The following is a 17,086-nucleotide window of genomic DNA, read 5'->3' as shown; positions in this document are numbered from 1 at the left end:
GGGAAAGAATGCAAAAAATGTAACTTTACAAAGTTTATCAGACATAACTCAGCAGCATCGTATTAGGGTTACATTGCAAGTGTACCACATCATTTTGTTTTGTAACAGCATATATGATAAGGTCTACATTACCCAATCAATACCTTTTTAGTTTTTTTTTTTCTAACTACATTTTATCTACAACAGACTTTTTGACTTGAGTCTGGCAGAGTTAACCCTGATAAAGATTTGAACCCATAACCTTGTTGATCCTCCACTAATAGCGGTGCCATTTGGTTGATTTGACAGATGGGCGCTAAGGGACGGGGAGCTGCATGAGGAACACTACCCCAAGAGAGCTGCCGAAGTGATTTGGAATAAATAATAAACAATGAAGCTAGCTTAATACACTGGTTTTAACATGCCAGCTACCACTGGATGTACCGCACGGTTGCCATATAGGTTGAATCTACACATAAGTAGCAGTGGGATTATTTAATAGCTGTTAAATCATATACCCTAAAGAATGATGTTGTGATAGTTGGTGCAGTGGGCTAATTCTCCAGTCTTTCCTACTGTGAGATTTTTGCAGATCTGCAGTACGTTTCCCAAACCGCTCCTTCCTGTTAAACACACTGTGAATTAAGGCTGTTTATTGCAGATCATGCACAGCGGTATGAATGAAATGCAATCACTTCTAGGCAGACCTCCCAAAAAGGCATGCTTTTCATCTTCAGTTCCACAGATAAGACGATATGCACAGATAACTGTATTGCACATCGCTGAGCTGGTTGCATCTCCTGCACTCCTTATCTAACCCCTTGTGACAGATTTATTAGGGAATAGGATCCATGTAGTATTTTCAGGGCTGCCCTCCGTGTCAGACCCATGTTCTGGGGAGTGAATGAAGTTATTCAACATGACTTCCTGTAGTTCATGCTGGGTGGCCATGGGGAGGGAGCGCCTCCTGTGCAATATGTTGAATAGATTAGCAGGGAAGCCTCACCTGTAACACACATTGTGAACTGTTTGTTTGTTTGGAGTTAAGAATTGACCTCCTTAGACAGGCCAGGGAAAGTTGTGTTCAGTGGAAAATCGGATGGATCATCACAACAACACTATCGCAGTGTCTCAATTAGGATGACGCATAGTGCTTCGGAGGAAACAAATACATTCTTTGCTCCCCTGTAAACATTTTTTCTAAACGTCTTTAAAACTCACACTAGCCGTGCAGCCAGTCCTGGGATTAATAACTACCTTCAATAAACTATGTTATGTAACTGCCCAGGGGCCAGCTTTAAAAAACTTGGATAAAAGTGATCCAGATTTTTTAATCAAGATTATTTTTTTTTGTTACATTTTTAATTATTAAACACGCTTGAGTGTTGACTTCTTCATGTGTGAAGGTGCAGTCAAGTCAGAGTAGATTTAGAAGGGTCCTGATTGTTAAAGCTCCTTTACCTGGTCACTTCAGTAATATACTGTGCTGGACCTAAACGAGGGAAGTTTTTATATTAATATTGGTTTCACGCCATTTAAAACTTTAATTTTCTCATCTGCAAAATGCCAGCGCATTTTGAAAAACAATGAAAAATGTAATATTAATAAACTGAAAAACAGAAGCTTTATATATCATATTTAAGGATTCCTGTAGCTTATGTTTTTTAAATCCTGTGTGGGCTCGTATCTCAGACTGTTTGAGATACCAACCTTATATTCTCAACTGTATGGAAACTCCATGGGCAAAATGTAATGGTCAACTTCACTTTCACCTGTGACTTTATAAGGCTGCCATTGTGTTTATGTGACTTTCTGGTTTCAGGATTACTAAAACCACTTTGAGATATTGGCTTTACATCTGGTACGCAGCTGCATTCTATTATTCTAAGTTTGTCCAATATGACTTCTATGGCATAACAGATTCACCCATTCCAGGTTTTAATACCAGCTTGATTAGCCACAGTGTATAGTCAACCAGCTCAGGTGTGTCTTCTTAAACTCATAGTAAAACCAGCAATGGAGCAAACTGCTATGCAATGGGAGTCTTCTTTCCATGCCTGTACTTTATTCTCAAATAATGTAGTACTTTTTGAATCGGGTAGTTTGAAATGATATTATCAGTTGAGAGGGCAGTTTGTCCAGAGACCACGTGTATACCATATTACTGTAGCAGCATAACCCAACACCGGTTGTTGAAGTAGGGTTTGACCTTTTGATCCAGGAAGACATATGTCTTAAACTCTGTGTTTTTTTGTTTTTTTTTAACTAAATGTATCCTGGCTGTTTCGCTGATGGTTCGGAGCCTACTTGCGTTTCAGAGCTCAGTTTATCATCTAGCAAACAAAACAGAATTCAATGAAGTATTTCAGCTCATCGGTTATTTAAAGACTGTCCTTCAGACGAGAGTTTACTTGGAATGCAAAGTGTATTTTTGAATAAACACACTGAGTTCTGTTTTAATGATCTAAGCAGTGGCACATCTTAATAGCCTCACCTTAGACGTAATAAACATGTTTTTCTGCAAAGCCTTTTTTTGTTGTATTTTGAATAGTTTGCAGCAATGCTAATAGCTGATACCCCAGTGTTCAGATCGTTAAAACAGACCCCTTCAATTGTAAAATTCTTAACCAACAAAAGTTACTAGTAGTGTGGCTTGAATCGTGGAATTCCTTATCTTCTTAAGAGACATACGTTGTTCCGTCTTTGAATATGTGACTGTAACTGCGTAATAAACTGATTAAACACACTACAATGTAGTAATAGGTGAACTTTTAACCCTTTCAGTCCTGAATTATTTTTGGTCAAAATGAAGTTTGTATAATTCAAACTCCTTTATTGAGTATACAGGAGAACAGGACAAAAAAAAAGATTTTGTACACATATTTCTACACGACCTCAGACTGGGTAGGGTTAAGGTTAGGGGTAGGGTTAGGGTTAGAGTCCCACGAGGTTCCAGCGTGATTTCCAACTGCATGTGTTAACGTACGGGGAGCTAGGAGAAGGACTGGAAGAGTTAACCAAGGATATGGAGCCTTAATTCAGTTTGCTTAAATGCCTTTTAACATATATATTTCTTTATAAGAATAGCCATTCTACTGGGAATGCCGAAGAAAGACAATAAGGTATTTTTGTAGATGTGGTAAAAGTGGTGTAATGCGCCCTCTTGTGGTTACATAGTATCACACTTTAATTTGGAATCGCCATAACTCATTTGGTGAGCCTCAATTAAACACCCATTAATCGATGAATCGCCCTGGTGCCTCACGCCTCGCGTATATATTATATTACTAGCACATGCATGTTTTTAGTTGTATTTAAAAGCTATTGTGAATAATCTACACATGTATTAGTGTGATTATTGCTATGTATCTAATGTCTGATAGAACATTTCCACTGCAGTGGGTCAGTAGCACTACATTCGGTTCCAATTACTGGGATCTGAAGTAACGACAAGTTGAGAATTTAAGTGAAGACTTTAAGTGTACTAGAATGAAGTCACAAGTAGACTCTTTGGCTTTTCTCTTTCTCTGCAGTAGAAGAATGATAGCGGTAAAGAGACCGTGCTACAGAACTGTTTTCAAGCACTTTAGAAGTATAGAACACTCTGCACTTTAACCTGATTCCAATTCACTCGCCTGTCATCCTGTGTAAAAGCACTCTACTTCACAAGAGGCTGGATTCCATGGGGAACAGGAACACATTTCAGCTGAAAACCAAGTTGAATATCTTCCCACAATCATTTGCTGTCTGGACTTTGCTTGTGGCTTGTCTGTTATCAACAGCTCTTACTAGCGACGGAACTAATTGCATAGCACTTTGATCCATTCCTGGTTTTACTATGAGATAAATAAGACACACCTGAGCTTATTAATGATACAACAAGGCTAATGAAACACATGTTAAAACCTGGAATGGATGCAACTGCTATGCAATGGGAGTCTTGTTTCCATCACTGCATAACATTACTGATGACTGTGAGCTTTATGGGGGAAGTTATTAAAAGCTGAACATGCCCTTCCTTCTTAAAAATCATGAAGTCAAATGAAACCTGCTTAATAATGTTATGTTAACACATTGAATTACATACAGCTTTGTAGTTTTCCATATATTTAAAGAAAAACTGACAAATGAGAAGTGACATTTTGAAATCTGACATGAAATACTGTACTACTAGTATGGCTTCCGGTAGACTTCTGCAATATCATTTAGTAGTTTCTTTTGATTACATGATGTTAAACAAAAGATTATGTTCATATTTTTTCTTTATTTTATTTTATTTTATTGTCTCAGTCCTAAAATTCTAGGTGATCCAAACTTTCGGTTATAGCTGTGGAGAGAAATTCATGAAAATATTCCCCATTGCCTGCTCTGTTTTGCATTGGCCAAATAACAAATCATGTTATTGTGTGTTTTTAAAAGAGTTTCAAGAGGCTATCATTAAAACTGAAGTGCGTAATGGTGGGTGCTTGTGGTTTATCAGATTTGCCAAATGCATCCCTGAAAGCGTCTATATCTTATCCTATGATAGGTGTAATTCAATTGCAGCCAGGCTGTACGACCGTTTTCATTTCTTCACTTACACAGAGGAGGGTATCTGGGCAATCTAAATTAAATAAGTGTTCTGTTGTAAAAACAACTTATCTGAAAGTAGGGTGCTGTATTTCAACAACATGCCTGCTTTAGTTCAGTTCACTATCACTAATAGTTTTGTCATTCCCTCAGTGTTAAACCTTGGAGGAAAAGGGAAATAAATACATGTTGTTTATTTGCTTAGTGCTTTCTAAAAGTAAATAATATGTATAGGCCAATACCATGGACCAGCCTGTTTTTTTAACCCATTTAGCACTGCATAATTGTTAATGTTGTTATACTGAATTTGTCCACCAGATGGTGCATTGTGACTTGATTGTCCATTACATCACACAGACTGCACCGTGTGGCTCTTCCTACCATTAATTTCTTGATGTACACAAACCACAGGCAGTTTAGATTCAGCTACAATGTATCTCATGGTTTAAAGCAGTTTGTAATGAAAAATGGGATTGAAAAACATTTAAAACTGAAAATCAGGACAGACAGAAAATAATAATAATTAAAAAGAGCAACATACTGTACTGTAACCAGAATTCATTCTTGCCAACCCTTTTGTCTGTACAATACAGGGTTAATGTACTGAATAACAAGCTGCAACCCAATACTGTAACCTCGTAAAGTGCTATTAAACACACTCAAAGGAAACCAAGTGCAAAATATCACCAGTAATCTGATCGCTGAGGTTTCTCACAGTTATAATAGCAATATCCAATGTGTTCTTGAGAATGGTGGGATGCTTTTGTCTTCTGGCCCTTTACTGGTCTTGGAAACTGCTGGGGGGGGGGGGGGGGGAGATAGCAATGTTCACTATGCTTCACCGTTTGTATGGAATAAATAAAGATGAATGAAATGTCTCCCTCTAGTGTCAGGTTACTACATTACCATGTCATTGTCACCAATTTACGGCTGAATCTTTCATCAAATATATAGAAGACCTTTTCATGGTTTCCTGGGTGAAGTTTTGTTTTTTATTTCACACAATTTTGCTTTTTAGTTGGATACATTTCATGCAAATAAATAAATAAAACATGCCATCAATGCTAGCATACCAAAACTTGTTCTTCAAAGCTTGGGTCCTTTTTTTTTTTTTTTTTTTTTTTAAACATAAGCAAAAAACAGGACCGAGTGGAGTTTGCCAGCACACAGCTGTGTGTTTATAAGAAATAATCTTGTTTTACCAGAATGCTGATGAGCTACAATTCACTTTTTTGCTCAAGTTCTCAAGGACGTGTTTATAGTTAGCAGACCTTATGCTCCATTACATCCCAGATGAGTGAAGTGCTTTAACGGTAGACAGATACCTTGCATGTTCCTATGGAGGGAGCAGTACAAGCAATCTCGATTGTAATCTCTATAAAACTTCCCACAAGATGTCTGTAAAAAAAAAAAAAAAAAAAAAAAGCAGCCAATAGTTTTGAAGAGTGGTTCTGGAATTTTGAGGAGTTCAAATGGCTTGAAGTGAGAAGTAAATACACTGTATGTTATCTGCTGTCAGTCACTTGCTCTTGGCTGGAGGTACTAGTAAATCAGGTTTAGATTGTAAATGTGGCAACAGCAAAAAAAACACTGGTGGGAAGAAAAGGAATCGACAAAGCTACTAGTTGAGGACCTTCAATCACTGGAAAGTTCTTGGCTGTTTCTGTGTCTTTTCTCATTGTTGGATATGTGCTTCACCCATGAACCGCGCCCTGGACTCCCTTCTCATGGTGTATATCGCATGTGGGGTGCTACTCTCAGAGGTGTATTACTTACACTGGTCGCAGTAAACAGAACAGTCCCATTTCAACCAGAACTGGGACAGACATTGGAACGTACACCCATTTTGTTGGAGTTAATCAAACTTTTTGTTCTTGTTCAACTTGGCCCGGACCCTGTTTCCAGTGGTTTTGGGGCTTGGCTAAATGAATGCTCAGTAACTGGGCAATCTGGCTCTGGGATTCATAATGCAATCTTCTGCCAGCCTGGACACTTTGATTGATTTATATTTAATTTCACTGTGGGAAGCACACTGGGTGATCCATATATTTAGTAAAGTCATTTGCATTTGTGACCAACGAGACAAACTTATGACATTGAAATGTTTCTGTTGGGGTTTGAACTGTTTTAACCATTCTTGCTCTTTTGAGGTTTATATGATATTCTAAATGAAAAGTGAGAAATACAATTATAATTGGTTACCACCCTAAACAAGACATTTCTAGTTTGGGTTTTAGTTTGCTCAAATGGTGAAAGATAAAACTTGCAGGTAATCAAAATGACGTTACTCTTTTTTGGATGTGGTACAACTTTGGACCTCTTTTAGCAACATGCATATGCATATCACAAGACAAATGGGTGCCTAGCTTATAGATATATCTTACAAAAATGTTTAAACCATGTTTTAATTGACAGGATTCATGACTCACAATGCTTCTATTTAGAAGAAGGATTAGTTTTGGGTGGGGATGAACAATCTTTCAAATGCCAAATGCAGAAAGAAAGTCGTTTATTTTGGATGTGATTTCAGAAGTTAGAAATTGCTGTAGAAGTCCCAAGTCTGACTAGTTAAGAGTAGTCTAGCTATTGAGGCCTCAGGGAGTCTGTATCATCTTCCGATTATTCTGTTTAAAATTCTGCTTACGTGGCTTTGTGTAGTTTTTGTTTTGGCATAAGTGACTGATGATCCCAAATGCTGTCCTCCTGTAAAAACCCATTGGCTTTCATATCTGAAGTATCATTGCTAAATTCTGCTCGCGTGTGTGACCTGGTGAGAAAAAAGCAATGTGAAGTCATTGCATATATCATGTTTAGCTTGATGCAGTAAATATGACCCCACTAGTTAACAATATAGCAATGCTTCAGTATATTAGTTTTATAAAATACAAATACAAATCTGAACAGTTTGCATAAAAGAAAACTCAAATAAATAATATGAAGAACATGGTTAAAGTGGTAGCCAATTAAATAAATGTATCAAACAAATAACTTTAATTTATTAACTTGTTACCAGGAATGGAATGTACCTTCAGTAGTGAGACCACCCCATTAGTAAGAACAAAACGCTCATTAAAGCCACATTTAGTTGTTCCATTGACTGTCCTAAATCGAGAGATCTCGCTGTACTACAGAAAAATTACTTCTTCCTCTGTAATTCACCTTTCAACGCAGATTAACCAAGTGAATAGTGTGGCAAGTTTCGGCAAGTTTCTCTGGTGTTACTTCTCTACCTTGTGTTCGGCATGCCACACTAAATCTCATAAGGGTGACTGGAGCCACTACCAACAGGGATAGATAATCTGCAGCATTCAAGTGGCCTGGTCTCCACTGTGTCTGGCTCTGTAGCATCCTGAGCAACTAGGAACAATGCAATCAGCCCGTCCACTAATTGTGTTGGGGTTGTTTCAATGGATCTCGTTGCCCAGAGGCTCATCCCAGGTGAAGGGTCTGAGATGTTAACTGGGTAATCAGATGTTAACTCGCAGTGTGTGAAAGAGACACTGAAGATAAAGCTAATCTGTAGCATCTGGAGGAGGAATTGAAAAACTCTGTTCCAGCACTACAGTCTGTAGGTCTCTTGGTTTATTTTATTTAATTGAATTGACTGATCCAGTATTAATGCTGTGTGGGTTACACATGTTTAAGTGAAGGATTTGAGATGTGTGGGATTAAAGAGGCTGCAAGAACAGATTTGGTTTTGTCAGATCCCAGCTAAGCTGTCTGTCTCTATGTAAATATTTTAGAAGTGATCAGGTTCAACCTTATGAATGGTGTTTGTATGCCTGCAGGTTGCTATCAAAAGAGACGATTTGTCCGATTTGGTTTGATATCAGGTGATGACTTTTAATGCTGTCTGTAATTCATCAAGTCTATAAATCCAGCATGCGGACAGCTAAATTACTGTATGTAATTAGACTAAGACTGGATAAGCATACTGTAGAATCTACGGACCCTATGACAGCTCAAATATAAGTGCCTATATAGTGGGGAATGTAGCTGAATACAGACATCTGATTAGTGGTTCTTTGTTTTATATACAAATACATTTCAGGTCGCTGCATGTCATCAATATGCAGGATCTACTAGAAATTATAAAGAGATTTCAGGTGGCTGTATCACATCAATATCAGGGTATACTATATATTTTGCTATGTACCATATATCAGTTAGATTATCTACCTTGTATTAATTTTGCCAAAATTAAAGTCTCCATTTTTTTTTTTTCGTATCGAATTGGCAGAACTGTTTATCGGCATACACAATTGGCCTATGTTTTATATATACACTGCAACCCCTGTTTAAAAGAGAACAAAGTTCATTTATCAGTTGGATTGAAATTCTTTATGTGTTCAGTTGTCATAATTGGTGTTTGCTCCATACCGCTGAGCGGCACACACGTGTTATGCAAACACCTTCTCTATCCTTTCTTTAGTTACATCTCGACATGCATTTCCGTTGTGTGTCAGTTTTACAGCCGCACCATTCAGGTTAACGGGTGTCCCCGCTTATTGGATTATAAACATCATATTCTGACCTTTATATCGACATGCAATGTCAGATTTATCTAAATATCATCTTTACTTTCAAAATCCTTTTAAAAGGACTTGCGATCTACAATCGCACCGCGGTGTTCGGATTTACTGCTAACTCCATTCATAGCTGAGTTGTTTGACACCAGCTTGATTGATTATAGGAAAACGACCCATTTCAATAGACACGATGTGTTTTGTTTCTTTTTAAAGTAGTTATTAATCTTCATTGTGAAATTCAAAACTAATGTTGGTAGCAAAATATTTTTTTCCTATATAAGTAATATATATAATGATACACATGGATATGTAAATGCCTTTGTATTTGTATTTTGTATCATAATTGTGCATTTAAATTTCAACATCCGAATTTGCTAAAGAGAAAATACACAAACCAACATTAGTAAAATTAAAGCCTACGGATATTACTGTGCTTTAGCATGTCCCTTTAGACGCTATAACATGTAGGCTTAAACTGGACAATTGATAATAGGTGAACTCGAAATTACCGAATGGTGATTGCAGGCACAATTCGATTTTTGTTTTGTTTGGTTTACTTTTTATTTATTTGTTGTAGCATGCACAGAAGCTGCTTTCTGTTAGTTTATCTGGGGCAGAAACCAGTCTGCCGTATTGTGGGGGGGAAAAAAGCCTATCGTCTGAAAACAGCCCTCTTCGCTATTATACATTATAAATATAAAAACGTCTACTAACTATCATTGGTATTTATTAGCCTATAGTATCGTTTGCATTCCTTAGAGTCCTTCATGTATTAAAAAAAATAATAATTCTGTCGCCGCTCGTTATTTATATACAATTACATTTGTTGTCCTTATCTGAACTGTGTGTGCCCTGTTAAGGTGTTTTTATTCGTGGTGTTTAAAGTAGGCGATCTGCGTATCCTGCTCTCAAAATGTGACATTGCTAACAGGAAGCGCACGTCGCCTTTGCTTCACACGTTTGCTACATTTTCAGACACGCTTTTATCCCGCGTGTGTGCTTTTGATTTCCCATCAACAGCGTACTTTACTATACCGCATTATTTAAGGACGCCGCGTTTATTTAGGCTTATCGGCTCCATGCACCTGAGTTATAGGCTGTACTCAGAAGTGAAATTTGCTGGGGCAATGCAACAGCCTTCAGTTTGGTTTTCATGTGGTGTTTACAGGTGTTTCACACCGAGGCTAGAGTCCTGATATACCCTGTTAATCAGCCTCCAGATAAGGATTTAGGTCTGGGCGTGACGTACACTCTAATTTTGACACGGAGAGTAAAATGCTATTTTTTCAGGGGGCAAAATGCAACATTACCTTGAAGACTGGTAATGGGGTAACTATTGAAAAAGAGCCTTCTGTTTGAACTCCAGTGTTAAACTATACAACCACGCGTGTTCTGCACGGTTCTTTATCGGCTCAGCGCATTTTGTTCGCGGTATCACACTGACTGCAAATTAATTTCGTTACTTAAATTTTAGCATTACATGGTTAAACTTAGTGAACACGTGAAAGCTTCAATATAAACATACAGATAAACGAAATAAGGAAATGCACTAATACTGTAGCGATCTCGGTTAACGCAGGCAGGCGCATCACGCAGAGCGAGGCAAGCCACACACAGGCGGAGGGCGGGCGCCGACCCGGGACCTCTCGCACTAAAGCATAGCGCCGGTTGTACTTTTATTAATTAGAAATTAGTCTTGAATTATTGTTGTGGGTTATTGTTTTTTTAGAGGTGGTCCTGTGGACGGGTGTTCTAAATGCAACCCGTTATATACGATATGTAGTTCAGTGCGTAAGAATATATATATATATATATATATATATATATATATATATATATATATATATATATATATATATATATATATATATATGCCCACAGGATGAAGTCAAGGATATAACGACAATATGTTGTTTTTAAATTAGTAATTATTAGTAAGATGTGTTTTACTCATTCTTTATCTGTCCAGATCTATGTGTTTTTATAACGCATGAATAATCGTATATAGACCCCTAATCGTTGTATTAGATAGGACTCACTGTTCGTTTAGCCTACATTTACAAAACCTTAAGAGCCCCAAAGGAAATATATTTTCGAACAATTGCTTTCCTGCTATTTTTTTTTTAACAATATATATATAGGACAATATCCTGCTGAATAATGTTACGTGAACATATTGAATTACACACCGCTTTGGTAGTTTGTGTCCCCATAACTAACAACTGGGAAATTTTAAAATGTGATTGATTTCTAAATCTAACATGAAATACTGCACTGTTCTGGATTCCGGTAGACTTTTGCGATATGTTTTTTTTTAATTCTGTGTCAATCCTAAAATTCTAGGGTGATGCAAACCCTTTGCCCAGCTGTGTTTAACACGTTCGAACAGCAATGATTGTCAGACAAAGTTGTATTTTTTTTCGTTCAAATATGTAATGTTGGCTTTATCCATTACATTTGAGCTTGCAAATTAAACCAAGCGCATCAACAGACCTGTAGAACGCCAGTGAAGCGTTAATGCAAACCAGGAGAATCAGGCATCTAACCAGTTTACAAATCAAAGCTACCTGTCAACTCACTGTGTATTTAACATAATTATACCGTGATGTGATAATTAAACACAATCCCCAGCCAAAAATTGCAAACTTGTACCAATTGGTTTAGGCTGTATATGCTTTAATATCCCACGGCTATAGTGTTCACTTATAAATCTGTTTAATTTAAAGGTTTTCTTTCTTAACACTTATTGAATGAGCGCATTTGAACAGTGAACCATGAAGTTAAAACCAATTCCGATTGTTAATTTAGGTTTGTAAATCATGCTTGCAATTCAAATATTTTAATTTCATTAAGTTTTTTAGGTTACATACAGTATACAAAAGCCTACACGATTAAACCCTTCAATTTGACAGTTTAAAAAAACAAAACATATGATTTATTATTATTATTAATATTATTATTATTATTATTATTATTATTATTATTATTATTATTATTATTATTATTATTATTATTAAGACCCTAAGCGAATATTTTCGGACATGAATCACAAATGATGTCCTTTTTGTTAAATGATTTGTTTTTAATTATTGATTTAGCATGTATTTTATGTAAACCCGGATTAGCCTAATGTTTTGTGGCATGCTCCCCAGCGTTATAGTCGCTTATAGTTTTAAAGTGTTCCTGTTACGTATTTAACAGGAAACACGTGTATTCCAAAGAACGTTCATGCTTAATAGCATCCGCTGTACCATATATTCAAGTGCGATCTGATGGATACATTCATTCTTAAAGATGACAGTAAAGACGCCTTGCTGAAATATCTGCGCTACTGTCTAGGCTCAAAATATATCAAGTTTGAATAACAGGTTTCCTGTACACCTTTAACGGCAAGAAGGGCAAAATGCAAATCAATTAGAATTACAATGCATTTTATTTAACATATTAATATTTGCATATCATGATCTTGTGTATATATATATATATATATATATATATATATATATATATATTTATATATATATATATATATATATATATATACAAATGATTTTTTTCGCAGATACATATACTAAGTGTTTGACATTGACATTCTATGTTTTTTTACTTTTTAAAATGGGAGTCTATCGAACCAGCAACATGTAAACTGAGAGAACTTCTGTATACAAAAGTACAAATGTCACCAAAAAAAAAAGTTGTTTTTTTTCTTTACAAAGAGTAGATAAATAATACAATTTTACATTTGAGAACGAGAAGAGCGATTGGATTCTGTGACATGGTTAAGTAATTGTAGAAATAAAACCAGGCCGTCTTTACAGCGTTTACCATATTGAAAAGCGATGCTCACTCAGTTATATGGGTAGCATAATATAAAAAAGGAAGGAAAAACGTCCCTACTTTTCAACAGCTACAAAACTGGATGTAATGCACTTTTACTGCAAGAATAATTGCATATGTTCAAAGGTTCTAGCCGATCCTTATTTTAAATGGGCGCAATGGACCTTACGCGCCATCAAAACAGTTTGTAACAATTCTTCAGAACAAAAGTCAATTCCTACGAGCCTGTGTAAATGTAAACGTCTCGTTTATTATTTCCGCTGCCGTGCAGTGTGGCGTAATGGTTAGGGCTCTGGACTCTTGACCGGAGGGTTGTGGGTTCAATCCCCAGTGGGGGGACACTACTGTTGTACCCTTGAGCAAGGTACTTTACCTAGATTGCTCCAGTAAAAACCCACCTGTATAAATGGGTAATTGTATGTAAAAATAATGTGATATCTGTATAATGTGAAATAATGTGATATCTTGTAACAATTGTAAGTCGCCCTGGATAAGGGCGTCTGCTAAGAAATAAATAAAAAAAAAAAAATGAAATATGAACATACACGTTTGCGTCACAGAGTTCTCACGACAGCACCACAACGCGTGCACTTTCACAACATATAAATCTATTACTAATACGATATTACATATAGAAATCCACGAGATCGAAACTGGAATTTGGTGCGGTTATGTTGCTGTGGTTTATAGTCTGAACCTCCAAATCAACTGCAAGTTGGTTCACCGTGAAATAGATTGTACACTCTTGTTTAAGAACACATGTCTTTTTTTGTTCTGTGATTTAAGCCCACCACCTCACCAGGCCCGGATTCCTTGCAGATACGCCTGTTGCCCCTGATGGTGCGCAACGCTTCCCATGTTTACATTCATGTTCATTAAATGGCCCGCAGTTGGTGCCGCGCTTGGCACCGCGGGTACCCCTGCGTAACTGCAGCTGTACGGGTTGTTGCTGTAGCTGCCATAGTACGTGTTGTAAGGACAGGGGCTGACTGTCACGTTGTAAGGAGCAGTGTATGCCTGGGACCCTCCCAGGCAGGGTTTGCCGTCTCGAACCAAGACTGGCACGGCGACCCTTCGCGGTGGAAGCGGGTGTCCCGCCAGCTCCAGGCTCTTGTCTTGCCGCTGCCTCTTGCACTTGTATCTCCTGTTCTGGAACCAGATTTTGACTTGGGTCGAGGTGAGTTTCAGCATGTTGGCTAGGTGCTCCCGTTCCGGAGCCGACAGGTACCGCTGCTGTTTGAACCTCCGCTCCAGTTCGAAGACTTGCGCTTGAGAGAACAGAACTCTGGGTTTCCTTCTCTGTTTGTGCTGCGGCCGGTCGGCTGAGTCACCCTCTTTTTTGCTGCCGCTGCTTGGAGAATCACCCAGACCGCAGCTTCCTATAGCAATTAATATAAGACATGTAAGAAATATGCTATATAACTGGCAGCACATTTTCAAGCACGTTAATAAATATGTTTATGCACATGCTCGCAAATGGTAAACTATACATTTTTTAAATAATATACCATTTAACTACAGGCCATTACGACACGTCTTAACCTTCAGTCATACTTTGTATAATTTAATATATCGGACTTCTCCGTTATTATTTATGTATTTGGTCTTCCATATTGTTCCCTGGTGTTAATAGATCTGATTTTTGTTGATTGTATCTTTGTGTATCATTAAGCATGCAATTAAAAAACAGACAGTTCTAAAACTGTTTATTTTGGTTCTATCTTAAAAGATCTCCTTTATTTATAAATTCATGTGGAAAAATGTTGTAATTACTTTGAAAAATGTAACTTTTTAAAAAATGTATTTATTTATTTATTTTACTGATAACTTTCTATAATTTGCCAGTTTACATTACGTTTTGTTACGCGGGTACACGGCAGTATTTTTTTTTCAGGATTTTTAAGCATAAATTGTAATATGTTTTTAAGCGTTTAGTTATGGAGCTAATGTATATATTTTTACCATCGTTGTTTATATTAGAACAAATATGGTTCCAGCCATTGGTAATTAAAAAGTTTAAAGCTATCATGTAGAAACAGTCAACAAAGTGACACATTAGCTGGTCGAAAGTCTAAGAGGTTCCTATTGAAAATAATTTCCATTTTGAGGATAGGCCTATATTTGTTTTATTATTTTGAATAACTTCCTTAATGTACAGTATAACAATATTATTATTATTATTATTATTATTATTATTATTATTATTATTATTATTATTATTATTATTATTATTATTGCTGTGATATAGTCGTTGTGTTTTATTTATCTGGAATGTTTACGTCACAGTTTCAGATTAAAATAATTTCAAATTCGCAATAAAACATCACGCAGTTAAAGTAACACATTTACCCGGCTCCTCGTTGGGATCCATTTCTTCTGTTGGAGATCCACAAGAACTCCTTAAGATGTCAAACTCGTCTGGACCGATGTCGCATTTCACGAGATTCTCTTCGGCCGTGCAGTCGAGTCTCTCCGGGCTGTAAAGCAGAGCGTCAGAGTTTTTCATTGGGGCGTACATGCAGTAAGGCGACTGCGCAGAAGACACGTCCGAGTCCTTCACCAGAATCTCTTGGTGCTGGAAAGCTTCGCGTGAATGGTGCTGTTGCTCCAGTTTCAAAATATCCTTAACCGAGAAAGGAGTCGAAGTGATCGGACTCGGAATCATCGCAAAAGCAAATGGAGAGAAAGTATAAAAGCAAAACAAATAAGACGATATATGCCCAAAGTAGAAGTTTTTTTTAACCCTATCAACCTCGGGTACATGTGCCAAGCTTTCTGTAGGGTAAAATATGCTTGTTTTTGGGGTTTTTTTTGTGCTGCTCCTCAAACAATGTAGATCTCCTGCAGATTCATTAACTTTCCCTACGGCTTTGTGTAGTGGCCCATAATGAGGTCTGCATGTACCTTTCAGCTCTCATTGAAAAAACCTTCCTCAGGTGGGCATTGGCTGGCTGGAGAACACGTGATGTCATCCATTCTAATTCCGTATCTCTCTCCCACCACGCCCTTTTATAATATTTGGTTATCGCCCGCAGATAGGAAATATAAACAATCTTAGGCACCTAGCTGTGTTTAGATTTGTGAAACCCATTATGCAAAACTACCACGTGGCTTTCACGAAAGATTGCGCGATACTTTACTGATATTGTAAGTGTTTTGAAACACACCTTATTTGCAAACGAGGTGACGTCAATCGCATGCAACTTCATTGGCTAATTTTAGATGTATTAATAATGACACATAAATATTACCACCGTTGTGGCTTTAACGTCACAATGATACAGAAATAATAGGCTAATCAGAAATGAGCTGTAAACGTAATGTACATGCATTGTACATTTTTTTTGACACATTAAAAATGAACGCAAGCCTATACGTGTTTAATAATTACATGGCTTTTATTTGCGGACTATATTCTATAAGGTTTAATGCGCAAAGTTGAATGTGATTGCACTGCACGCCGTGTTTCGTCCTAATGTGCAAACGCGATTGTTTCTGGAATCCTGGACAGTGTCCAAATCGCTTAAAACAATGAAGCTGAAGCATTACTTCCGATTCCCATCTCCGCAGGGCTGTGTTAGGCTGGGATGCCTGGCTGTCTGCACGCCCCCTGATTTGATCCGTGTTTGTTTTACTTATCGATGGCTCTTCTATCTGACAGCCCGGTCAGATAGAGAGGGAGCCAGACTGCTTTACAAGAAAACAATAGGGGAGAAATTTGGGGGGGGGGGGGGGGGGAATAACCCCAATCTCAATGGTGTAACCCCCATTATTATCACATTAGTGTCTATATTAGGCCCTAGACTTCGCAGATAAGAGAAGTGATAAGGACCACCTCGCAGGTTCTCAGAGGTACAACGACGGCAACTGAAGTCGTTTAGTCAAATTGCTACTTATAACAGCTATAGCGTACAGTAAATATCGGCGTGGAATACACAGCAACGCGAACCATACCAGCGCAGTGCCTCTGTAATAATGCCAATGAAAACAGGTCTGCAGGATACTTTTCAATTTGTATATTCGTACCATTCCTTGTAATATTGTCCCTGTATGTGAGAGAGAGAGAGAGGGAGAGGGAGAGGGAGAGGGAGAGGGAGAGGGAGAGAGAGAGAGAGAGAGGTTTGAAAGGCGGCGTAGTAACTGCAGTGTAAATAAATCAAACCAAACGGTTT

At 37.5% G+C, this 17,086-nt stretch overlaps 1 protein-coding gene across 1 annotated transcript; it reads right to left on the bottom strand.

Annotated features, from left to right (window-relative positions):
• Nucleotides 1–12,638: 12,638 nt before the first annotated feature.
• LOC131706844 (homeobox protein Nkx-2.5-like) lies at nucleotides 12,639–15,826 on the bottom strand. The gene is made up of 2 exons (XM_059008690.1): nucleotides 15,264–15,826; nucleotides 12,639–14,293 (listed from the first exon to the last, which is right to left on the bottom strand). Exons 1-2 carry the CDS (start codon nucleotides 15,577–15,579, stop codon nucleotides 13,710–13,712), a joined length of 900 nt encoding a protein of 299 aa, XP_058864673.1. The 5' UTR covers nucleotides 15,580–15,826; the 3' UTR covers nucleotides 12,639–13,709.
• Between the last annotated feature and the right edge of the window lie 1,260 nt (nucleotides 15,827–17,086).

Source organism: Acipenser ruthenus, chromosome 37, assembly GCF_902713425.1.
Source record: "Acipenser ruthenus chromosome 37, fAciRut3.2 maternal haplotype, whole genome shotgun sequence".
Taxonomy (NCBI): Eukaryota; Metazoa; Chordata; class Actinopteri; order Acipenseriformes; family Acipenseridae; genus Acipenser; species Acipenser ruthenus.
The sequence above is the reverse complement of the archived record's forward strand: the minus strand, read 5'-3'. Positions and strand labels throughout refer to the sequence as shown.

Bases quoted from the DNA above. Each gene is read 5' to 3' on its own strand.
- LOC131706844 (XM_059008690.1), bottom strand. From the start codon at position 15,579: ATGATTCCGAGTCCGATCACTTCGACTCCTTTCTCGGTTAAGGATATT. The intron at 14,294-15,263 runs GTAAATGTGTTA...TAATTGCTATAG, and splicing joins GGATCCCAACGAGGAGCCGG to GAAGCTGCGGTCTGGGTGAT.